The 26590-nt window shown below is 40.8% G+C and overlaps 1 protein-coding gene across 7 annotated transcripts in view; it reads left to right on the top strand.

The window, feature by feature from the left end:
* The window catches only part of CNTN1 (contactin 1), a 421087-nt gene that overhangs the window by 313448 nt on the left and 81049 nt on the right, over positions 1-26590 (top strand). For all 7 annotated transcript variants that reach the window (XM_037888163.2, XM_043549235.1, XM_043549232.1 and 4 more), the window contains one exon: positions 21817-21937. In XM_037888163.2, coding sequence (XP_037744091.1) covers positions 21817-21937 — 121 coding nt within the window. The remainder of the gene's footprint in view (positions 1-21816; positions 21938-26590) is intronic.

Below are 26590 nucleotides of genomic sequence, written 5' to 3'. Positions count from 1 at the left end.
TGCAGATCCTAGGATTTTTATTCAAAAAACATATATTGAACAAGAGCCATAACTTTACAAATACCAGTGGCTCTTTATGTGGTACAAGATTTTTCTTGTAATAGTACCACTATAGGGAAATTCAGTTTTTAAGGAAATTAATGTTAATGTCCCATCCTGATACTGAGGATGTTTCTGAAGAATTCTAGCAAAGTACTTCAGGAAGAACATACTATGGCCCACTTCTCCTTAGCAAGCAACCCACTAAGAGTATTTGTGCAAGTCCTGAGGGTGCCAACTCCTCAAAACAGCCATCCACCCCACCCGTGCCATTCAGGAGATGATCTCTGGACCTGCTTCTCCATAGCTGTATATATCTGTGCAGCGAGGGCACAACACCATTCCGATTTTGGTGGCATTTTTTGCACTCGCTCTACACAAGATGTATATGACTGAACAAAACAGTGGAGAATCCCACCCTACGACTCCATCTTCTGGAGCAGAAACATCTACTTCATATGAATTTTCCTACTCTTAACTAACTTAACTAGTTTTGTTGCAGATACTCTTTGACCCCCTTCCACCATTTGCTCAATCCTTTGCAGTTAGCACAGAAAGGGGCTGGGATGGTGGCAGAAGGGCCTACCGTGCCTCTACTCAAGGTCAGGATCTAACAGGAGCAAGCAAAGTTTGAGTATGAGTTCTGTTGGAGGAGAAAGTATGTGGTGTTTGGTTTGATTGGTTTGTTTTTCCTTGGCAGGAGTTCAGGCAGGAAGGCTATGACAGATACAGGGGAAGCAGTGGAAGTGACCCAAGGAATGGAAGAGACAGTGATGATGACTGTATGTGGAAGCTGCAGGATGTACATTATCCTGGAGCAGGTGTTGCCCCGGAATTTGACATTCCTGCTTGTACCCCAGAACTTGACAGTACTGCAGTCAGCCATTTTGTATGTTCAGCCACTGCCAGCTAAAAGCCAAACATCACAAAGCTAGGAATAAACTAAATAATAAACTAGGAATAAACTAAATGGATGGATAAACAAAAATAGATCTGAAGCTAGAGTCATTGATTTGAAAAAGGTAAACTTTAAAAAATTAAAAAAAGAAAAGGAGTACTTGTGGCACCTTAGAGACTAACCAATTTATTTGAGTATAAGCTTTCGTGAGCTACAGCTCACTTCATCGGAGTTGCAAAGGGAATTAAAACCAGTAGTAAAAGATTGTATAGCTATATAAATAAAAAAAGAAAACAAGGAAACAAGAAGTGAGACTGCCATATGAAGCAGAGATTAAAGATAATCTAGGTATGGCCCAACTCCTAAACAAATACTTTGCCTCAGTTTTTAATGAGGCTAATGAAGAGTTTAGGCATAGTGCCACGGTGGCTAATGATAACAAGGATATGGAAATAGAAATTACCACATCCAACATGAAAGTCAAACTCAAACAGCTTAATGGGACTAAATCGTGGGGCCTGGATAATCTCTGTCCAGGAATATTAAAGAAAGTGGCACATGAAATTGCAAGCCCAATAGCAAGGATTTTTAATGAGTCTGTAAACTTAGGGGTCATAATCTATGACTGGAGAATTGCTAATATAATACCTATTTTTAAGAAAGGGAATAAAAGTGACCCAGGAAAGTACAGGCCTGTTAGTTTGACTTCAATTGTATGCAAGGTCTTGGAACAAATTTTGAAAGAGAAAGCAGTTAAGAACATAGAGATAAACAGTAACTAGGATAAAATGCAACATGGTTTTACAAAAGGTAGATCATGCCAGACCAAACTATCTCCTCCTTTGAGAAGATAACTGATTTTTTAGACAAAGTAGCTCTAATCTACCTGGATTTCAGTAAGGCATTTGATACAGTTCCACATGGGAAATTATTAATCCACATCTTCTCGTATTTAACAAATATGAGAAATGTAAAGAGGATAAGAAAATGGTTAAAGGGGAGACCTCAATGGGTCATACTGAAAGGTGAACCGTCAGGCTGGAGGGAGATTACTAGTGAAGTTCCTCCAGGATTGGTTATGGGACCAGTCTTATTTAACATTTTTATTAATGACCATTGCACAAAAAGTGGGAGTGTGCTAATAAAATTTGCAGATGACACAAAGTTGGGAGGTATTGCCAATACAGACGAGGACCAAAATATCATACAGGAAGATCTGGATGACCTTGAAAACCGGAGTAATAGAAATGGGATTAGATGTAATAGTGCAAAGTGCAAGGTCATGTATTTATGGACTAACAACAATATTTTTTTCTATAAGCTGGAGATTTATTAGTTGGAAGGTATGAGGAGGAAGACCTGGGTCTATTGGTTGATCACAGCATGACTATGAGCCACCAATGTGAAGTGGCTGTGAAAAAGGCTAATGCGATCCTAAAATGCATCAAATGAGGTATTTCTGGTAGAGACAGGGAAGTGTTAGTATCATTATACAAGGCACTAGTGACACCTCATCTGGAATACAGAGTGAAATTCTGGTCTCCCATGTTTAAGAAAGATTAATTCAAATTGGAACAGGTTCAGAGAAGGGCTACTAGCATTTTCAGAGGAGTGGAAAACCTACCTTATGAGAGGAGACTCAAAGAGCTTGGCTTGTTTAGCCTCACCAAAAGAAGGCTGAGCGAAGATATGATTGCTTTCTATAAATACATCAGAGGGAAAAATACCAGGAAGGGCGAGGAGTTATTTAAAGTTGTGTCAATGTTAACACAGAACAAATGGATATAAACTGGCCATCAACAAGTTTAGGGGTGAAATTAGGTGAATGTTTCTAACTATCAGAGGAGTGAAGTTCTGGGACAGCCTTCCAAAGAGAGCAGTAGGGGCAAAAAACCTAACTGGCTTCAAGACTGAACTCAGTAAGTTTATGGAGGGGATGTTATCATAAGACTGCCTACAATGGCATGTAGCTGATCTGCGACTGCTAGCAGCAAATATCTCCAATGACCAGAGATGGGACACTAGATGGGGAGGGCTCTGAGTTACTACTGTGACGGGGCAAGGCCAGATGGCTATAGAAAAGTAGTGGGAGATAGATATATTAGCTCCACGCTAAACAAATCCCTGGTACCAGGTTAAGTGAAATGGCAGCTGCTCCAGGTCAATTAAGACACCTGGGGCCAATTAAGAACTTTCCAGAAGGCAGGGAGAATGCTCGGTTGATTGGGACACCTGAAGCCAATCAGGGGCTGGCTGAAACTAGTTAAAAGCCTCCCAGTCAGTCAGGTGGGTGTGCATGTCAGGAGCTGTGGGAGGAAGTTGCGCTGTTGGAGAGGCTGAGTAGTACACACCATATTAGGTACAAGGGAGGAGGCCCCGAGGTAAGGGTGAAGTGGGGCTGAGGAAGCGAGGGCTGCTGTGGGGGAAGTAGCCCAGGGAATTGTACATGTCATGTTTCTAAAAGGTCAGCTACCCTACCTGATACTATTAGGGTCCCTGGGCTGGAGCCCGGAGTAGAGGGTGGGCCCGGACTCCCCCCCGCACCTTTGCCCCCTGATTAATCACTGAGACTAGGAGACAACAGAGACTGTGCAAGGAAGGATAACTTCTCCTCACCTCCCTCGCTGGCTTATGATGAAAATGGCTCAGTAGACTGTGACCCTTGTCTCTAGAGAAAGAAGGGTTATGTGGAGGGTCACAGTGAGCCTCTGAGGCTAGCAAAATCCGCCAGAAAACGCAGGACCCACAGAGGCAAGGACAGAGCTTTGTCACACTACAGAGAATTCTTTCCCAGGTGTCTGGCTGCTGAGTCTTACCCACATGCTCAGGACTTAACTGATCACTATATTTGGGGTCAGGAAGGAATTTTCCTCAGGTCAGATTAGCAGAGACCCTGGGGGGGGGGGTTCGCCTTCCTCTGCAGGAAGGGGTAAGGGTCACTTGCAATTTTAAACTAGTGTAATTGGTGGATTCTCCATAACCTGAAGTCTTTAAATCATGATTTAATGACTTCAGTAACACAGTCAGAGGTTATGAGTCTATTACAGGAGTAGGTGAGCAAGGTGCAATGTGCAGGAGGTTGACTAGATGATCATGATGGTTCCTTCTGGCCATAAAGTCTATGAGTCTATCCCTTTCTGTCTGGATCTGAGGTTTGTATTTAAGTACTTGTTTGGGGTCTGGATTTGTGGTTATATTTAATAATCAGGGATAACGTTGTGGTGTTCCTAAAAATTCTTGGTGTTTCATACAAGTTTCTGCCTAGAATATTGTATATGAAATGCCCATCATCAGTTTGATTCTTCATTTTATATCCAAGTGTAATTAATTACTTATAACAGAAATATATATTCCTGCCATTTCATCTGTTTATTTCATTTGTTACATTCATGCTTTTTATGCTGCTTTTATGCGTGCTTGTACCTGAGAGTTTTTGCTCTTTACCTAGCTTTGCTGGATCCATATTGCAGTTCTTCTTCCAGCCACGAGCTGGCAGCTTTGCATAAGATTTCCAGTTCAGTAGTAATTGGGGCTTTAAACAGCCTCTAACCAAATCTACTTGGTGGAACTGGTAGAATCACATTTTGCCATGCAACTTTTCATAAACATAAAAGGATAAATATTCCATTAGTAACATTACAATTGTTATATGGACCGCAATTTCCTGTAGCTTAAGGAGCTACATAGATCTTTCAAATAATAGAGCTATTAATGTATGGTGAGAATGCAAATCAAAATGCTGAAACCTAATAGCATCCTTCAGTTGCTGATATAATGCTACTATTGTTGTCATAAACACATAATGAAATGATAAAATGTATGTAAATAGCTGAATAAATCTTTTGTCTTGAGCTGGAAGCTTTGGTAGTGCCATCAGTTGCTGAAGACAGAACTAATTTGCATTTCATTAGCTCTACAGCTCGTTTTTCAGAAGAAAACTTGTCACTGTTGTTTTCATCTCACATGACAAATTATGACATTGCTATCTAAAATGAAACAATATGTATTTAAATGTTAGTGCATGTTCTTTTCAAATAGTTTCTACATTAACAGTTCACTTTCAGGGTTCTCCTAAACTGAACATTGTTCAACTTTGTATTTGTTTGCCTAGTTATTTGATTGAGTAGTTCAACACTACCATATTCTTTCAATATCCTAAAGAAATAACTATGGAAATTTAGCACTTCAAGCTCTCTCAGTGCCTCTGATGATTCAACATTTAGTTTCTGAATTGTTTTTTACCATGTATATTTAAAGACTGAAGAGTTTACTGTTGTTAGACTTAAAAAAATTAATATCCACTATCTAGAGAAATATTAAAATATTTTTATTAGCAAAAGTATTCTTAAATAGCTACCCATGCTGAAAATAAAGGGTATTTATTTTCCCTGTGATATGCTTATGGAATATGCATTCATATTAATATGCATACATAGAGGAGAAAATGGGCCCCATAATCTCATTTGGTGCAGTAAGAATTTGATACATCCTCAAAGAAAGTCCACATTTAGACTGTGTTCTCTTTTTTTGACCTCTGAGGATTGGAACACCTCTCGGAACATGTCCTCTTTGCTCCACCTTGATTGCTTCCTTATCTGGTGGAGGCACTTCTCCAGTGTGCAGAGGGTTCCCCTGAAGGCCATATCTCCAGAAGCACAAGAAACAGAAGCATGATTGTTAGTTCACACACAGCATCGAATCATTACAGTAAAATACACCTCTTTTAACATATGAATCACTTTCTCACTGTCCCGTGGCAAGCACGCATTTCGGCAAACACCTTGAACATGGTGAGTTCGGCCTGGGTGGGGACTGGGTGTTCAAGATGGGGCGAAGGTCTAGGTATTTTTTTAGGGGGATCAGTGCAGGCAACTAGGGACAACATTGTAAATTCTGCTACCATTTTCCACAGGAGGGTTATCAAAATTAATATCTCACTCCTAAGGGTAAGCAAGGATGCAAGGGTGCGTATGCAGCCTGTGTACAGTTTCAGACCTGGGTCCTATGCTGCTTGCCTCTGTGCTGCTTTGGTCCCTACACAGGTGATTGATGCAGGAAAGTTTCCTATAATGGGGGAAGGAACAAAGCAGCTCTGCCAAGGAACCTTTGGCAGAGGATGGGCGAGTACCTCCAGGAAAGTTTCCTAGAGATCTCTCTGGAGGATTCCCATCAAATCTCGGTGTGCATTAACACACTGTTACGCCACACTGCTTAGCTGCACTGGGGAATGTGGAGCACATGCAAACACAGCTAGTCTTGTACATTTCTATCCACCCACTTCTAGAATATACAAAGCAGAGGACAGCTCTACCTCATATAACTGAAAGCATCAACGAAAAAAGAACACTTACCAGAGCTCTCCTCCTACATCATGCGCACAGTAGACGGACTGCTGTGACTGGCTGGACCCCTTCAGAATGGAAAAGAGGTCCTGAGTTGCCGCGTCACCGGACAACCCTGCCATGTGCTTCACATCATCCTCCAACTCAACCTCCTCATCTACGACTTTTGTCCTCAGGTTTGAGTCCACTGTGTATCTACAGGACTCTTAGACGTGGATGTGGGGTGGCGTCCAGCTCCTTATAGAAGAAGGAGGTTTTCGGTGGAGCCAGAGCAACTGTTTGGCTTGCCTTCTGGTACGCCTGCCTCAGCTCCTTTATCTTCGCATGGCACTGCTACATGTCCCATTTGTAGCCCTTATTCATCAAGCCACAAGAAGTCCGACTTAGGTATTGACGTTCCTATGGCTAGAGCAGAGCTGGGACTGCACAGCCTCCTCTCCCCACAGACCCAGCAGATCCAATAACTCATGTATGTTCCAAGCAGGAGAGTGTTTGCTGTGTGGAGTTGCCATGGTCAGCTGGGAAGATACGATGTGAGCTCTCCTTGCCAAGCAAACAGGAAGTGGAATTTCAAAAATTCCTGGGCCTTTAAAGGGAACAGGGCAGAGGCCTGTGTACCTGGGTGCAGGGCAGTGGAGCTCGAACTGCTGACCAGAGTGGTCAGGATGGGCATTGTGGGACACATCCTGGAGGCCATTTACAGTGACATAACCAAGCACGGGGTCTATGCTGACACTTTGTCAATGTAACTTTGCACAAAAAGCTCTACGCCTCTCGTGGAGGTGATTTTATTTTGTCAGCAAAGCAGGAGAGTTTTGTCAGAAGGAGGAGAATGGCAGTGTGTACACCTCCACTGTTTTGTCGACTAAACCTGACTTTTGTGGACAACATTGGGAATGTTTAGACAAGGCCTTAGATGATAGAGGATCTGATATTTTTCTCACCTCTGTTTTTCTTTAATAAAACCTAAACTAGAGTGCTACAGATAAATTCATAAACTTGTAGAGATGATCTGGCCTATCAGTTTCATTCAGAAGAATTAAAATGTGGAATATATGTTTGGATTTAAATGAGCTAAAGAGTTCTGAGCCATTTTTAAGGGAGAGAGGACTGAAAGACATAATGACGTAGGAAGTGGAGTTTGAGATAAACTTAGAAAATTGGATTGTTGGGAGCATATCATCTTTTTACTGCCCTGCACATATCTAACATTACCACTGGGATTTCCAGAATAGACTAAGGGTCTCAGCTCCCATTCACCCTTTGTAAATTCCAGCCACTATCTGTAAGTTGTATTTCATTATGAGATCCATAGCTCCTTTTAGACCAAAATTTACTCTGTCCCTCAACATCTTGGTGATTTCTTACTGTTACTGAAATTTATTTAAGTAAGAAATGCTGAATCTGGAAACTGAAGCTATTGAAAATTACAGGCATAATTTAATAAAGAAACAAATCCCACATAAATTTAAACTTCCTTTTCTGCTGTAGATTTTTTTGTGATCTTCATTGTGTCTTTTTATACCTTGTCTGTCAGCTGTCCCATCTGGCTGAGAATGTCCTTCAGTCTACAGAGTCATCACAAGTATGCACAGCCCCAGGGGCCGTGGCTGTTGCTGTGTTGTTTTTTTAAGTCAACTCTGGCCTCCTGCCATTAGGGGTTGCTTTGATTAGTGGAAGTCTAGCTGGTGACTGCCCCCCTCTCTCTGCCTCAGTTACTCCTTTGTGATTCCGCTGGCTCTGAATGCAGAGCAGAGGTGAAGCAGGTAGAGGAGGGGAGGGGAGCACTTAGCAAACACCTCCTACCTGCTTAGCAAAGGAGGTGAGCGTGAGAGGGACTGGTGGTGTACGTCTGCCTTCTCCTGGGACCTTGGGGCCAAGAGGAGAGCGAATGCATTAGGGAAAGTATATAGAGTACCTAGTGAGAGAGACATCAGATATGTATATCCCCTGGAGTTATGGACCACATGGGCAGGAAGGATGGTCCAGTGGCTAGTGTAGGACATGGGATACCATATCTGGGTTCAATTCCCTGCTCTGCCATGTACTTCCTCTGTGACCTTGGGCAAGTAACTTACCCTCTCTGTGCCTCAGTTCCACATCTGTAAAGTGGGGATAGTAATGCTTCCCTACCTCAGAGGTGTTTTGAGGATAAATATGATCAAGATTGTGAAGCATTTTAAGATCTACAGGTGAAAAGTATGTATAAGAAATGTTATTTATTAAAGCGGTCAGATGGATTTGCCACCTGCCTACTGAAGACAGCAGAAGAGGCTAGCACACTCTGGGGCCTCCTGTCAAGAAGACAACTTGAGGACATGGGAATTCTGTTCGGGATATAGGTTGTGTGGGAACTAGAACAGAGGCTCAGGGTGTTGCATGGGGTCTCCGTTACGTTAGGGAAGGTTTCAACATCTGCGTACTTAGCTGAATGCTGAACGTTGGAGGTTCTCCCACCACTATTTGTAGTGTTACTGTATCCAAAAGGTGGGTTTATCATGGTGGTTTTGAGCCCAAGAAAATTATTTGTATTAAAAATCTAAAATTCACAAGATGCACATACCACACCTTGGCTGCTGGTGATTTAGCATCCACCAGGCCACCTGTTAATTTGGAGAGTTGCCCTGAGTTGGGCAGGGAAATCAATTATTGGCTACTGGTTGCACGCTTTGAAGGGCAGTCCCCCTACATTTGAGTTTTGGCAACTTGCAAGCTGTGTAATGCTTTGTGACCGCATCCTGTGAAAGTTCAGTGTCCCATGGAGTCTCACATTTGCCTATAAAGTATTTCAGTATGGAGGTTGCTAAATTGGATTCATCAGAGGTGTATAAAGAATTTGCCGCTGCTTGGTTTAAAATTTTTGAAGAAGAAATATATCCTTGTAAGTGGTCTCATCAGAGGAACATATGGTTGTCATTTGTAATGGTTTCTTCTGAGATAGTCTGCCGATAGCCGCTTTGGGATCTCCGTTGTCTTTTTTTTTTTTTTTTTTTTTTAACTTAAACACATAAGAAGTGAAGCTTCAAAAGAGGCATTGTATTCCCATCCTCAGAAGGAAAGATTCAAAGATGGCAGCCACTAATTGGACTAAATAGAGGTGTTATTAATAGTGTTTTTAAACCTTTTTTCATGTTTAATAATGCTTATTGAATATTATGAGCCCGTGTTGAACTCAGGTTGCAGGACTTTTCCGTTCATGTGGAAAAGTTATATTGTAGTGTGCAGTATTTGTGTGTGAGTGTTTTTTAGCCCTTCTTTCCTCAGGCAGCATGTCTGGTCCTTGTGGCAAATATAGCCTTCATCCAATATAGTGGCTCTAATCTCAGTCCCGTCAGGGGTAGGGCCACCTTAAAGGATATAAAGTTCCTGATTTGATCCATCTTGTCTCTTGAAAAGCTAGCAAATCATTCTGTCAATCCTCTCTTAACATCTGACAGCTAATTACCTTGCCAGAAATTGCAATTTATTCCTCCTCCATATATCAGCCTCTGTGCACTTTAGCTTATGCAAAGGGTTTTATAGAATTTTATTTTTAACAGATTTCTTTAACTAACTCCATCCACCCCCATATCTCAAATGCACAAGCATAGATCTTCTATGCTAGAATTGGAAGTGAAATTTTGCTAAGGAATTCCCCTGCCTGCTAGAGAATTCCAGCCAATGTTTTTCAGACGTGGTGTATTTGATCATCTTTCACGTCAATTATCTTTACTTTGCCGTTTTCTCAAAAACATTTTTTCATGCAAATATTAATTAGTTCACCCAAGCCCTCTCCACAATCTGAAAGCACATAAAGTTTCTCAGTCTTCTAGGGCCATATATGGAATACTTAGTGGATATGCAATGCTATCCCCTTCTTCTGTATCTGTCCTCTGTGTTTCCTTTATTATTTCTCCTGCCAAGTCTTCTTCGAGGTGGACAAAGGTAGAATGTGTGCTCCTGAGAGCTATATGTGAAAATCCCACCTGAGTCCTACTGCGTGCTATATATATGTAATGTAAGGGCTGTACTGTACTAGGAGGAAAGAGGTAACATGCAACAAGAAAAAAATGCCTATTGGTCTATGTGAAATTAGTTGGTGGTTTAAGTTCACAAATTTCTAGTAAATAAATATCCACATCACAAAAAACTACTCTAGCCATTGCCACTTGTCTCCTGGCAAGCTCAGTTGACAGGTCAAGAACTAAATGAACTGGTCCCTTGAGAAGGCAGTCACATTGGCAGAGTAGTATGAGGAAGCCTGCATTGCTGTTGGTTGTGATGTACCTGTTTCATAAAATAATGATAATAATACCTAACGCTTATATAATGCTTTTCATCCATAATTCTCAAAGCACTTTACAGAGGAGGTATTATGCCCTTTATACAGGCTGGGATATGGAGGCACAGAGAGGTGAGAGGTGACTTGCTTAGGGTCACAACAGGCCAGTGGAAGAGAAAGGAATAGAACCCAAGTCTCTTGAGTCTCAATCCAGTGTTCTATCAGTCATTAGTTTCTAAATACAAAGAGTAAGAAGCAGGTCATGGACAGATGGAGCCAGCATATGGGAAAAAGTGAAATTTGTTCTTACAGATTTCTTTGTAAACCATGCAGTGTAACTTGGACTGTAAAATTGTTATTAGATGAGTATTGTATGGTATCTGCTCATTTGTGTAATTTGGATTATGATTTGCAGACAGCAGTGGCTCCTTGGGAGGACATGGTAGATGATGTCTTTTTGTGCAGCTCTCCATTTCTCATATAACATTGCATTAAGTAGACACGCAGTGTTATTTTATAATTGTCTACTTATTCAGATCACAAACTATGTTGCACCAAGAAAGACGTGGGGGAAAATATTTTGCATTTTTAAAGTTTTGAATGACTTTCTCTGTATACCACTTTGCAGAGTACAGCAGGGTGCATTAGACTGCTCTGCTGAGGTATGTCTAAGGTTTCCAATGAGCAAAAAATTGGAAGTTTGCGGAATTTTAAAGTGGAGGGAATGGAAAATTTATACAGAGAATCTAGTTTATGAAGCAGGAAGAAAGAAGTGGGATGCATGGATTGGAATGAGAACCAGAGGTGCAGCAAGCACGTTCAGAGCCATATTGAACTGTCTGCAGAAGGAAGCTGTTAAATAGTTTAAGGGAGCAGACAGTGGCTGATTAAGGCATGGTCAGGCAGATCAACTGATCCACATCCCTTACTCTAAAGGAGTCCTGAGACTCTGTAAAGGTTACTTCCAATAAATGTTTGTCATCAGTCCTTTCTCCACCCCTCCCCCCCCCACACACACACACATACAGGTGAGTTTGGAGTCATTTGTTTCTCTCCAGGCTGTGTCAAATTTTGAGGAAAACCTGGAATTTTTTAAGAACATAACACTAGGGGAGCGGGCCTGGGTTGAGAGGAATGGAGTCAATGGTTAAGAGCAAGCAGCAGAAGGAAAGCAGAGATATGGTGGTGAGGGTGAGATAAACAAGCCGTTAGCTAAAACAGGAGGCACTGAAGAAATATATTATTAATCTGCAGTGCTATTTCCAAAACAATAAAACTTTGTCTATTCAGTGGAAGCTAGAAACATGCCAACTGCTGCTCTAGGGAAAAAACAATTTCCTGAAAAAACAGCTCACTGTATTTTTGTAATCAATGTGTTTGTGAGATTTTGAGGACTACTAGAATCCATGTGTCATACCTGTTTTGGCAAGCGTGGGCTCAGAAAAGCATATGTCCTTAACTCCACTCAGAAATCTAGTTAGTAGTTTAGTTTATATCCTCCACCCACAGGCTACTAGGAACATGAGCCTTTTGCAAAAGCATATTCAGCTTCTGACCTATTTTCTTTCTTGAAAATGAAGTAGTGGGAGACCTTATCACAATGACACCAGTACAAAACATAGTTTCCCAGATGTCTTCTGGCACCAGAAGCAGTGGAATGTATGAAGGGGGAAGAATAATATATTTGTTGGAAATATTTCCTAGTCCACATATCAAGGGTAGAATTAGCACCATATTTCCTTCTCATATAAATATAGGGCCTTTGAAGGATGAGGTCCTTCTGTGTAAGCCCTATTATTAGACTGCTGATTTTTAGTTACCCCTAAATCACATGCCAGATATCTCTTACAAACCAGAATGAGCCAAATTCTTCTGCTAATGAGACCCAGACAATGAGATTGCACTGGTGTAAATCTGAGTAGATTTCGTCCCTGTGTCTTTTGGGAACAAGGAATCAGAAAAGTGATTGTAATCACAGTTTACACTATCAGGTCAAGTAGCCACAACTGTCGAAGTGTCTGTGCTGTTTGTATTTATTATAGTGCAAATGCATATCTTTTGCCATTCCTCATCACCCTTTGCTGGGACAAGGACATTCAGGGAAACTCATTTTCCTTTAATATTTTTGTCCACAATGAAAGGATTTACAGATCTTTTAGGCGATTGCAAAGAGAGGAGACAGCAAGGTCTGGCTAAACTGACTCCTCTTTTTCTGAATTACCTGTTATCTGTTGTATATTCAGGGTACCTCTTCAGAACCTCTGAAACTCACATGCCTAATTTTGGGGACCCAAATTTGCAAACTTTGCCCACTGCTTCTGATTTACTATACTCATTGGATTTTTATAGTTCCTCCAAATTATCTTTGTTAGTGCCAAGTGGCATCTCAGCTGCATCAAGGGATGAAGTCTTTTCCTGTGATCTGATGTTCCTTCAGGGATGAATCCTTTCTTCAGTCAGATGACCAGAGGTACTGGGAAGGATTTGCATTCACCTTTGGGCACACTCTGACAGCAGTCAAAAGGTTAACAAAGTGGGAAAGGTCTTTAGAGCATTACATCCAAGAAAGAGTGTACATCATACAGAGATATTTTTTGCCTTTGGCATGATTTTGTAGTCTAAAAGCATAAGTAGAGGGCTCATATGATGAAAGTCTTTTGCTTTAAAGTTGGCAAATATTTGGGTGGTGAACCGCATATACACTCTGGAACATCCCTGAGTACTGCTATCACAATTTCCAGGCTGTGATTCAGCTCTCTCTGTATTGACGGAGGCAGTTTGTAACCCAGCCAAGTTGAGGTTTTGAGTGAAAACATACAAAGCATTCATATCTAATTTGTGGACAGAATCTGCTGATGTCCATGTTCTTTATTTGCTTTGTAAGCTTTCCTTTTACCACTGAGAACCTAGGCTCCTATTGAGGTATGGAAAGCTTTATCACCAACTGCAAAAAGCTTGGTTCAGGAGAGCTTCGGCGAGAGAAAGAGAGAGATCAAGTGTATGCATTTTTTTTATTTTGTGGGTAGATCACATTTTTATCTCCACATTGTTTAGAGTTTCAGCACTAAGCCATTTGCCACAACATATAAGGGAAATTTCCAGAAGTTTATTACTGTGGGTCAGTAGATATAACATTACTTAAAATGTTTAATGATATAATTATAAACTTAAATATATTAGAATTAATGTATACAATTAGGAAAAATTTTAAATGTATTAAATGGAAGAAGCAATATGATTAGATCATGTGAATTCTGAGCTATGCAATTGAGACCAAACCTGTGTGGTTTGGAACAAGTTTTGCTTATATGTATTTGCAAAACAGGTGATGCTCAGAGATTCATGGTCTACATGATTCCTCCCAGGATATGTTAAAAGTTAATAAAGTTCAGGCTAAGCATTTAGGTTTTCTAGAGGGATTTTTTGTTTGTTTGTTTGTTTTTTAATGTAGGGAACTGGAAACTCCAAGCGTTTCCTCCATTGTTTCATCAGGAGGGTTGGGCAGTTGCCCTCTCTCACTTCCCCAGAACAATGGTATTCATCCGTTCACCCCCTTGGGCAACACAGGTCAGGCATGACAGGGAAAGAGGAGTTGATGTCTGGAACCAGTCAATGTTAATTTATGCAGTAATCTCCATATACTTTGGGGAAACACTACTCTGGAGAGCCCTGTAGAGTGATCACCATGAAGCACTCATGGAAGAGCTTCCATGGGAAAAGGGAATAGTATGCCATAAAACTGGCACCAATCTGGATTCACCTGGCATGTCTATCGTCCACCCACACTGGCAGAGGGGATAATCAAGCCTGTAATGTTAGTGAATTGAAAAGTGCTTATAGGTATTAATGTAATAACAATTGAAAGCAATAATGGTGCTAATTATATTTAGACTATGGATTGTAGGAAAACAAGAATTAATATACTGGAACAGACCAATCATCCATCTCGTCTCTGTGACTATGGCCAGTGCCAGTGCTTCAGAGGAGAAATCAACATTGCACATGGCATGCGAATTTACTACATTATGAACTGGAGTTTTTTCTTCACACTAGATGCCAGTAAAGTGTAGAGCTAACTTCATGTGTTATTCTTTTCCATATGTGTGTAATCCTCCTTTATACCCAATTAACTGGTTACCTTAGTAATGTCCTTAAAGAGAGAGTTCCTATGTTGCACCCAAAAAAAGTTACTTTTTAATTTTTGTTGTATATTAATTTCATTCACTGGCTTGTTTGTTCTTTTATCACAGGAGGTTCCCAGTAAGACAGCTCTCTACTTTTCTTTTGTATACCAGTATTCTGTTCTGACTCCTCTTACACTTCTTTCCAAATTGCTATAAATTTCTCCTTTATCATTGTGATCTCCAAGTATGGCTGTTCTCAATTGACATTCTTGTTTCAGAGTATTTACAAAACGTTTACATTTTATTTTTTGTTTTCCTATTTTCAGTCAAGAGACATAAACCTGGACCTTGTAAGTGCCCATTATATCCACTGTGGTGTTAACTACTTATCTAGCTTCAAGACCATATGGAATCCTATACAATTTTTGTTTGCAATAAAGGTTTATACCTTTCCCTAACCTTTTGATGAGAAAAAAAATCACAGATAACCGTTACTTCTAAATGTAATTCTACCAAAATTGGTTTTTACATATTTTTTTTATTTTGAATGCTACCACTATGCTTCTGACTGTGAAGTTTCATGATTGCAAGAAGCTATTTCAGTGTTTGTTTTCCATAGGAAAATGCCGTTTCTGAACAATCTGGAGTGAGTTAGGAGAGTTAAATGTTAATCATTCCAATGTGGTATGATATCAATCCAGCTGTTAATCTTTTGTAACATTTTACCTTGCATGAAAGAACTTTAGATATATTTTGAAAGGATGATTAGGGTTTTTATGAAAATATTTTAAAGACTAACACGTGTGTAATGCTGTGATTTACTTCAGTAGTCCTTTTCTAAATAAGCTAAGGATACATTTGCAAACTAGCATCTGCAAATAAGTGAGTTATTTTTAAACATTGTGTACATGTATTATTTAACAAAATATTACACATAATTGTATATGTATGTATATATTTAGGGAGGTCCATGTTTTACAGTGTTTTGCAGGTGCAACTCCTGTTGGATTTTGTACTGGTGTAACAAAGAGCAGTATTTTACCCACAATGTGTATATATATATGAAATTATTATAGGTGCTACAGATAACAATGCATATAGTTTAGGTTTATTATGCTTCCCACTATAAAACCCTGTTTTCAGTTGGTCATAATTTTGCCAAATTTAACCAGATGGGCTGAAATGGCAAGTGTCTACCCCAGGTTGAATTTTTTTGGAAAGTTTCAGCAAAAATGCTTTAGCTATTACTGAGAACCAGATTAAGGGGGAAATACCTTGTTTTGCCCATGTTAAAAAAAATATTGTAGCTGTTAGGTTGTGAAACTCTGTGACCTCCATGCTTTGGAGCAGGGACTTGAAAATTGGCAGGGAGGTTGTCTCTGTGGCAGGGATGTACCCTTTGCTGTTCATGTGAACAAGTCCCAAATTAGGGAAAGTTATTAGCCTTTGATTGGTTTCAGAGTAACAGCCGTGTTAGTCTGTATTCCCAAAAAGAAAAGGAGTACTTGTGGCACCTTAGAGACTAACCAATTTATATGAGCGTAAGCTTTCGTGAGCTACAGCTCACTTCATCGGATGCAGTAAGCTGTAGCTCACGAAAGCTTATGCTCAAATAAATTGGTTAGTCTCTAAGGTGCCACAAGTACTCCTTTTCTTTTAGCCTTTGATTATTACCCAAAATTAGTGAACACATTTTATATTCACTGCTCTGTGCTTCAATTTCCCCTCATTAAAATGGGGATAATACTACCACCTCACCTGACAAGTGTATTCTGAAAACAAATTCATTCATGTTTGTGAAGTACTCAGATACTATAATGAGGAAAACTAATAATCCTTTCTTTAGAGCAGGATTTGAATAATATTCAGTAAATAAGGCTTGGCCCACACATTGAACAAGCAAGATATAACAAAATATAGAACAGCTTCTCATTCAGGGAGTACTGTCCATCCTCTGCATTGAATGAGGCAGAGGTACTGTGGACAAAATAGAATGTGATCATGGAATTAAAAAGTGTATTCTAATATGCACAAACGGGGTAACTTAAGGTTAAACAGTCAGCCTTAATTATGGCTTTTCCTAACTTTTGAGTGCTTGATTTTGACCTCATTGTTCTTTTAATGTATTTTTAAATGCACAAAATGAGTACATGGACTCTGTTTATTCTACACCCCCATTAATGGGTCATGGAGTCCTGGAGAATTTTTCAGAATACATTGTGTTTTACTCATGAAGTAGGTAGGAGTTTTACCTTTTTTTTTTGTCCAACACCCATTGAACATAGTAATACATTTAATAATAGTCACTTTGAAAAAGAAGTAGATTCCATGAAAGAGCAGTATCCACTACTTAATTCATAATAATAAGTCAGACCACAATGAAATAATGAAATAAAATTCTTAAGGGAACTAAAAGAGTAGGATTTTGTGCCAGAGTCAGAAATGCTTGTGTACCGGGGTGTCCTGACTCAGGAGCTAACTCAGCACCCTGTCACTCAATGCCCCACCAGGTTATATTAATTGAAAGACAGGCGTTGGAAGAGAAGCCCAGTTAGCTGCTTGGAGATACAACTTAAGGTCTAATTGGATGGAAGTATCCCGAGCGGCTAGGACTACATAGTCAGAAAGGAAGGAAGAGCTACAGGAGAGTAAGAAGCCTAAAGGAAGGGAGAAGTAGGCAGGACTACTAGTGTACTTTTCCCCAGAAGCAAGTGGGGAAGCAGGCTATGGATTGTAAAAATAAAATATAACAAAACATGGTGGTGGTTGAGAAGAGCTGGAGTAGTTGTCGTCTGAGATTAAGGCTGCAAAGGACTCTCAGGGCCTGAGCCTGCTTAAGAGGTTGTTTCTACAGTGCTGTGTTTAGTAAATAATGTTGCATGAAACATTCTGTCATTCACATAACTTACGTATGTGAACCTCAGTAAAACTCGCACTTCCTACAAAATGTTATTGCAAGCTCTCACTGCAGATTAATATATTTATGCCATTTCCATTTATAGCTATTGCCCTTTAAATTAAATTTTGTTTAGAATTACTACGTTTATCCTGTGGAGTCAGAAGGCAACTTTGCATGCTAACATCTGGATTTGCTATCGTATAATTATACTGTCCTTACATAAACTGAGATGTTACACTATCAGTTAAATAATCTATTAACATCCAAATGTAAAATTAACACTTTTCAGTGAAAAAAGCTAGTCTATGGTGCATTAATATGAAACATGAAAATCAGCTCAAAATTTGTGACAAAAAACATTCACTCAGCAACCCCGTTTTCAACTTTCATTTTAGGCAGAAAGCAAGCAGAGGCAGTTTGTTCTAGGCTGACTTTGTGTTGCACAGACTGAATGCTTGCATGGACAGATTCAAAGGAGTAAGACTTCCAGAACATAGTCTGGACGAATTTTAGTTCTAGTCTTTTCTCCAGAAACCTGCTTGATTCCAGCTTAAAGTAAGTGGGAGTTGCACTGAGAAGACGATAGGCAATGCAGCACAGTGAAAAGATAGTGTATGTGTGGTTTTCAGATTGTGGGAGGATGGATGTGAGCCTGATTGTCATAGAAGATCCCTTACTAGATGGCTAGGGAGAGCTGTTGGCAGGAGTTACAGTTTGGTCCATGTACTCCTCTTGTTTTGTCTGGAATTGTGAGGAAAGCTGCAGGCTACTCCAGAGAGAGCAAAGGTAGTTATACAGGATGAGGGAGGAGGGAATGTACATACATTTCATTTTTCCCCCTGAGGCAGATGACAAGAAAAATGTTTAAAACAAAATGTTGTTGTTCATTTTGTTTGATCTTATGCATGTGATGCAAATAAATAATTGCCCTGTTCAGTAGCTACATATTTGAAGTGATGAGGGCTTAAAATGCCAAGCATTATATACTTTAATTAAATTCTATAGAATTGTTTCTGAGACTGAAAACAATGCATAGATATAAAATGATATAGGTAATTAAAATCAACTACTGAACGTTTTATGCCATTTGCGTATTTACGGTATACTGTACCCATAATCACCATTAGGTATACACATGGTTTACACTGTTTATTCTTTATAGATGTGTGTTTCTTATACATCGAGTGACTGTTACTTGTATACAGGTTCTATTGTATGTTGGTAGGAAACAATAGGGTGACCAGAAGTCCCGTTTTTAAAGGGACAGTCCTGTGTTTAAGCCCTCCTGTAGGTGTCCCGACTTTTTCTTAAAAATGGGCAAATTGTAGATATTTTCTGTCTCCCCCACATCAGTATTGGTGGGTCCTGCTGCTGACCAGATCCCTGCTTGCCAGCCGCCCTCCCACCAGTGGTGAGTGGGGGGTCCAGTGGCGGACTATGGGGGTGGATGTGCAAGGCTGGTGGTGGGGCGAAGATGTAGTGTGTGGGGCCGGCCGCTCCCTCTGCTGGTCTGTCAGCGCAGCCCCCGCTGCATACTGGCTCTCGGCCAGCAGTGCCCTGCCCCTTTCCCCCCGTCCCATTTCCGGCTGGCGCTGGCTGTGCACTGCGAGCTGCAGTGGCTGGTGCGTGTGGGCAGGTGCCAGGCAGCGGCCAGTTATGTGTCCCCTCTGTTGCCCACCCATCAGCCCTTTATGTGCTCCCCTCTCACTGTCCTCTCCCTGCTTTGCCCCTTCACCTCCCCAGTCCTGCTGCTCCTCCATATCCCCCCCGGCAGGACGCGTCCTGCTCCCAGCACTGTGCAGAGCACCAGCCCCTGTTCAGAGCACTCGGCTCACTAGCAGCCTGGCCAGCAGGCTCCTTCCTTCCCCCACTGCCTCTGACTGGACTGGCGTCCTGGGAAAGCCTCAGTTGCTGGCCAGGAGGAGCCAAGCCCTGCGTGTGCCAAAGCCCCAGGGTCAAGGGAGTAGAAGAAGAGATGAGCTCTGCAAAGACCCCCACCCAACCTCCTGCGACTGGAAGCAGCTTCCGTCCCTTCCCTTCCACACAGTGCTGAAAGGCTGCTGCTGGCCACATTCTGGTGTGAACCCTGGCAGAAATCTGGGGAGGGGCTTGTGACTCTGCATTTCCCCCCACATGTGTTGCCTAGGGAAGACACAGCGCCAGGTACCAGGAGATGCAGGTCCATCCTGGAGGGGCAGCCATGCATACAGAGCGCTGGGCAGGGAGGGTCCGGTCAGTTGGTCAGTCACCCCCACCCCGTGTGAGAGAGGGATATGGGAGTGTGTGTGAAACCTCTCCCCATGTGTGGGGGGCGGGGGGTAGGAGTGTGTGTGTGTCACCCCTCTCTATGTGAAACCTAAAGCCTTAAAGATAAGAAGATCAATAAAAAGAATCCAGCTACACAGTATTTCTTTTTAACAGGGGCTCAGTCAACTTGACGTTAATTTGAATGTTTGTACTGCATACTTCTGATTGATTGCCATTGACCTCGCTTGAATACGAGTAATTTTACCAGGTGTCCCATATTCAGCATAGGAAAATATGGTCACCCTAGGAAACAATGATTTTTGGTCAGTCCCTTTTACAGCTGATGACTACAATAACCACTTTCCCACCAATACCACTTTCCCACACGCATCTCCACCTTCTTCACTCTGTTCTCATGTGCCACGTTTCAGGCACCTATCCTCTCGTCTCTTGGGTCAGGGACTGACTTTCTGGGCATGTCTACACTGCAGCTGGGAGAGGGCCTCCCGGTTTGGGGAGACAGAAGTGCACTAGCTGTGCTCAAGCTAGTGCTGTAAAAATAGCACGGTGGATGCTCTGGCCTGGGCTAGCCGCCTGAGTACATAGCTCATCCAAGCTCAGGTGACGAGCTTGAGTTGCTGCCTGTGTCGCAACGTCCTCACTGCTGTTTTTAACACTCTAGCTAGAACGCAGCATGTCTGTCAGCCTGTGCTGAGAGGCTCGCTCCCTGCAGCAATGTAGACAGTTGTGTTTTTATAGTGCTTAGTGTAAAGGGGCTGGGACCTCTAGGCGCTTCTGCAATACCAATTGTACCTAATAATAAGATTAAATTTCTCTGTGAACTCTACTAGTGTTAATCCACCATCCAAAGAAGTTTTGTGGTTAATTATTATTGGTAAGATGTTTTAAAACATTGCACTGATGTGTTACAAATCCATCTGCTGGTTGGCAATGCTTTGTATGTCTGAATCTCTATTGTCTATTTAGATTGAAGTTCCTTGAGGCAGGAATTCACAGGTTTAAAATTAACCATGTGCGATGTGCTTCGCTGAATTGGTGAAGGAGTTCTCAGCACCTTACAGAATGGAACCTTGAGTTTGTCTACAGATGATTCCTTGGGGAAGGCAGAGTTTTGCCCATCATGGAAGGAGCTATTGTTTCACCTTTAGAATGCTATAGATTCCATGTAATTCACTTGTAATAAAACCATCTGCATAGAGGTCTTGTGCTTCTCAGCTGCCAGTTGCACCTCTTGCCACAGCTGCTCCCAGGACTCCCTTTAAAGGGATGATGGGTGCTCCCCAGTATGGAGGGTTTCCATGTAAATGTGATACAGACTGAAGATGAAGATCTTTATCCAAATGTGATGCTATTGGGAGGACAGCATAGCCTCTAGGTCTTGAACAGGCTTGTCCTCTCCTTGTGGCATCCTAGGGAGGCAGAAGATAGTGCCATGGAGGCAGCTGATCCATACATTGATTTCTGGGGCCTGATGTGGGCCAATATATGGAGCAGATCTTTACTGACATGGATATAGATTGTGGTGTTATCCATTGTTGGGTTTTTACTATTGCTATGCTTAATTCCACAATAATTTAAGTCATATTGGGAAATAACTTAAAAGTGAATCACGCAAAATTCTAGGCTAAAACTATTGTAAACCAGTGTTTTCAGGTGGCAGTGTACATGCACATGGTACATGTGTACGAAGTGCAATACTGGCTAGTGAAAAAGAGTTTTTAGTTTGAGAACATTTGGATTTTCAGCTCTATTAAAAAGCAACAGCTTTTCAAGAAATACTGAGTACTTTCCACTGCTACAATATAAATAAATCAAGCATTTATTTGAGGGAGGTAATCCTCTCCTTTCTGTACTGAAAGTGAGTACTTTTTAGTCATAAGTGACAATCACTGTATATCAAATGACAGAGTGTGTGTGTATTACAAATCTATAAGAAAATTATTAATCTAATTTATTAATCTAAATTATATAATTTTCTTAAACAGATAAAGGCCAATGGTGAACTGCTTATTAAAAATGTACAGCTGCAGCATGCTGGAAGATACACATGCACAGCACAGACAATTGTTGACAATTCCTCAGCTTCAGCTGACCTTGTTGTAAGAGGTAAGATTTTTCAAGCTAAAATAATTTGATATTTTGCTACCTCTCATGTAGGTTAGCAGACTGGTATGAATTGTTTTTTTCTTCATTAAAACCATTTTATTTCTCATCAAGAATTGATGGAGATTAAAGTTAGGAGGAAATTAATATTTGAACACCTTACAATCTGCTCATGATTGTGATTCTAGAAAATATTTAAATGTGTGTATACTGTTAGTGTATCCAGTGTGTTTCTAATGCATTTCCTGTATAAGAATAAAGATTAATTGTCATGTTTTTTTTCCTGATATAATATTTTCAAGACACCTTAATTTGGTTTTCACTTTTGTATAACAAAACTTCTCAAAACAGAGTGAGGACATGGTGTCATTCCTGTTTGTCTACTAAAAGAAATTTTGAAACAGCCATTCATAATGCTTCACTGAATTGTATATTGTGCATGAAATGAAACATTACAGTAAAAGTACTGCTGATGTTTAAATGATTGAAACAAGGAAATTTGGAGTGAAGGCTATCACTCCATCATTAACTCATCCCTCTGTCCCTAAGTATTGCCGTGGTCTCAGAACAGTGTGCTTGCTCGTATGGTAGGTATCTTACAAGATCTGTTACAATGCATAGGTTCAACAGGGTGAGTTAATCTGGTTTTTCTGGCCTTCACATGCAACTTTTCTTGCAGAAGCAACAGCATGCTGTGAAGTGCTGATGCTCTGGAATGTCGGTATTTCAAAAGTGACATACCTGATGCATGGGGCAGCATAGGTAGTATATTTTGCCCCACTTACCAGGTATGTTAGACAGCAGTATGGTAGCTAAAGGACAGTTTATACCTTGATTCTGAATTTCCTTCATTTTTAGGGTCTGTTAAGTTTTAACATTGTTGTAACCTTTTTTTATTTAATTTCCTTTGGTTAATAACAGCAAATGAAGTTTCTACTGACATTGTAATAGTAGAGTCAGAGCCATCCCTTGGGTACGGTGAATCGGGGTGATCACCCAGGCCCCATGCTTTGAGGGGCCCAACGGGTGGGGAAGTGTGGTGAGAGGCGGGTGGGTGAGCTGGGTAAGGAGGCCAGCAGAGGCAGGTGGGGGGGCGAGGAGGAGCCCCCCCCTACCAGAACCTCCCCCTCCCTCTCAGCGCCTACTGCCTACCGCAGATCAGATATTTCGCAGCATCAGGAGGTGCTGGGGAGGAGGGGAAAGGAGTGAGGGTGCAACGGGCTCGGAGGAGGGGGTGGAACTGGGCGGAGAAGAGGGTGGGGCCTTAGGGGAAGGAGTGGAGTGGGGCGGGGCCTGGGCAGAGCCACAGGGAGCACCCACCAGCAGATTAGAAACTTGGCGCCTATGTCCCAGGCCCCGCACTCCCCTTAGGGACAGCCCTGAGTAGCATAGATATAATTTCAATTGGATGAATATACTGACATTACAGAAGACTCCTTTGGAAGGAAAGGAATAGTCCATTTATATGGCTTAATATTACGATAATAGTAGGCAACACTTTCTTTTTAAATAAGGGAATATCCTGTTGGATATATTTCTCCTTCAAACCCAGTATGTAGGGAGTAGAATTATTACCATTCACGTAGTGAAATACTATGACAGACACTACCACCAATGTTGCATTCAGTGTACAGGTTCTACAGGATTGCGAGAGTCCACGTGGGGCTAAGATCCCCTCCCCCATTGACATCGGTGGGACTCTGGGAGTGCTCAACACTGAGCCATGTCTGGCCAATGTGACGAAAGTGGCATTGTCACTACAATGTCAGTGGAGAAGCGTTCACAGATCAGTGGTAATACAGAGGCCGGTGAAATAGAATATGTCTCATAGGTGAAGTATTAGAATAAAAGCCACTGTACATACAGTCTCCTCTAAATGTTTTCCCTGTCCTACAAACAATACATCCATTTATCTGGATTAATGGTACATCCCTTCTGACATCACAGTTAGGATAATGGAACTGCTGAGGTGATGAGGAGATATGGTGATGTCAATAGGGGTTTTACAGTGTTCTGAAGACCATACCATTGTATCAGTTCTCTGAATGGTTTAACACTGAATCGCGCAGGTGAGAAAGGCACCCCATAAAAGATACCAAAGAAGAGGGCCTTGGGGCAGATGCATCTTCTCCCAGCCCCACTGATTGAAAGAATTCCATGAAAACAAATGGAACCACTGTAGAACAATCCTGTCTAGCTCAGTCTGTGCAGCTGGGCTAGCAGAACATTGTGATCACTCATGTCAAAAGCAAACGATAGATCTAGCAGTACTAGTAAGGAGAGTTGTTTGGCATCAGTCTTCACAAACAGGGCCATCTCTGTGCCATGCCACAGTCAGAAACTAGAAATTCTGAACTTATTCAGCTGATGACCTTTTCAGTCACCTTCTCTTGGAAAGGTTCAAGAGTTGGTAATAACTAGGTATGTCTTTGATATCAAGAGATGACTTTTAACAAAAGTTGAAGATTGGCTATCTAGTGCTGTGCTCTCCCTAAGGGATCCATTGATCCAAATGGTGTTAGCAATTTACCCTTGGCTTTTATAAGTGACAGACAGGGATCCAGACCGGAGATCATAGACCTGAGCCCGAAGGATCCTGCATATATTTTAGATTGAGATACCAGATCTAACCAGGATAGCAAAAATATATGTCCTTTCCAGCTTCACTTCTGCTTTCCAGGTGTAAGAGAAACTGGGTATAACATGAATAAATGATTTTGGTGACCATGCTGTTCTATTTCTCACAGCGTACAACTGATGACTGGTTCATGATAACCTAAACTGTTCACTTCCCTAAATATTTTGGCCCAATGAAAATGAATCTTTGCCAAATCAAAAGTAGAGCTAAAGTTTGTTCCCCCAAGTTGAACTATAAACCATGGAGAATGTCAAAAAGGAGAAATAGTTGCCAAATAATGCAGTTTAATTTCAATAGCTAAAGACTGACTTTGAAGTAATACTATAGAAGTAAGCCTGAACAAAATAACCTAATAGTAACCATCAAACATCTCCAGTGTAACGCCAGGCAAATTTTCCAATCCCTACACTGAACTGAATACTGGTCTTTTTCCTATATACATTGAAAACTTAATATACAAAGTTTATATACAAACTTAATATACAAAGATTTTCCAATCCCTACACTGAACTGAATACTGGTCTTTTTCCTATATACATTGAAAACTTAATATACAATTAAAAACAAAACCGCAAATGCGGTTTTGTTTTTAATTGTATATTAAGTTTTCAATGTATATAGGAAAAAGACCAGTATTCAGTTCAGTGTAGGGATTGGAAAATTTGCCTGGCGTTACACTGGAGATGTTTGATGGTTACTATTAGGTTATTTTGTTCAGGCTTACTTCTATAGTATTCATTTAGGGCCAGATTTACACAGGTATTTAAGCACCTCAAGATACAGATAGGCACCGAATGAGATTTACAAAGGCACCTCATTCTATAAATGAGAAATATTGTCTTTCAAGGAAATTATTATTTTAGTTATAAGGTGTAAACTTTCAAAGCCAACAACATACAGTAATTATAAAATAGAGGACAAATACAATTTTTAAAAATAAAATAACTTACGTAAGCAGTTTTAGGATGGGGAAAAAAGTGCTACAAAACAAAATATTCTGTCCAGATTCCGTTTAAAGGACCCTATATTTATGAAACCATTGCTGACTCAGTTTAAAACGAAACAATTACTGTACTTAAAATATTTTTAGATTGCTATTTTAAGCTCTGTATTAAAGAAAGCTGTGGAACAGGAAGAATTCTTAGAAAAATGCTGTTGTCTCAACCGTTACATAAAAATAAATATTTTAAGGTGTCTATCAAGCAGTGGAAAAACTAAGTTCAAGTCAATGAGACTTTATAAGCATGAGAAGATGTATGAATGTTGCTAAAGTGTAAGAAAAAGGCCGACCTCTTAGGCATCTGTCACAGGTGGGTACAGTCCACCCAGAATGGGGTTACACGCTGTTTGGGGGCTTTTGATATCAACACATCAAAGATTGTAAGGCACTCAGACGTTCCAGAAATGGAACCACAAAAGTACCATATACAGATCCCCTGTGTCTATTTGTCATTGCTAGAATGAAATCCTGGCCCTGCTGAAGTAAATGGGACTGCAGTGGGGCCAGTATGTCACCCCTGATTTGGTGACAGGTTGCTATGTAGCATGATGTGATTCCATCTCTGTCATTTCTTCCCTTTCTCCCAAAGTCAGGCAGACACAGGGTTTTTTTTCTGCAGCACTTTATGATGAAGTATCTTTTATGATTCCTGATCATTTAAGGAAATATCTTTTTTCACATTTCCTTGTGTGTGAGATGCAGGACTAGAAAGTCTCCCTGTCTCAGTCTCTCCTTTGTCACACTCTTGGCTACACAGTCACTCATCTGTGGGTTTAGACTTTGCCTTGAGCCTTCCAATTTCCACGTTATGATCACTGTTTCTGAATTTGGGGAGACTCTGCAAGCATAATATTTCTGTTCTATGATTTGTATTGGTTTAGCTTGTTGCTAGTTTTAATTTTTTCTTCCCAATGACTCGTATATTGTTATTTTATGTTCTGGACTAGCTTTCTGAGTACTTTTCAGATTGGGGTAGTGTTGTTTGCTCCATAGGTCGGGGTGGAAGTTTTTGAGACCA

Source organism: Chelonia mydas, chromosome 1 (assembly GCF_015237465.2).
Source record: "Chelonia mydas isolate rCheMyd1 chromosome 1, rCheMyd1.pri.v2, whole genome shotgun sequence".
Classification (NCBI taxonomy): domain Eukaryota; kingdom Metazoa; phylum Chordata; order Testudines; family Cheloniidae; genus Chelonia; species Chelonia mydas.
This window is presented reverse-complemented; position numbering and strand designations above follow the sequence as displayed.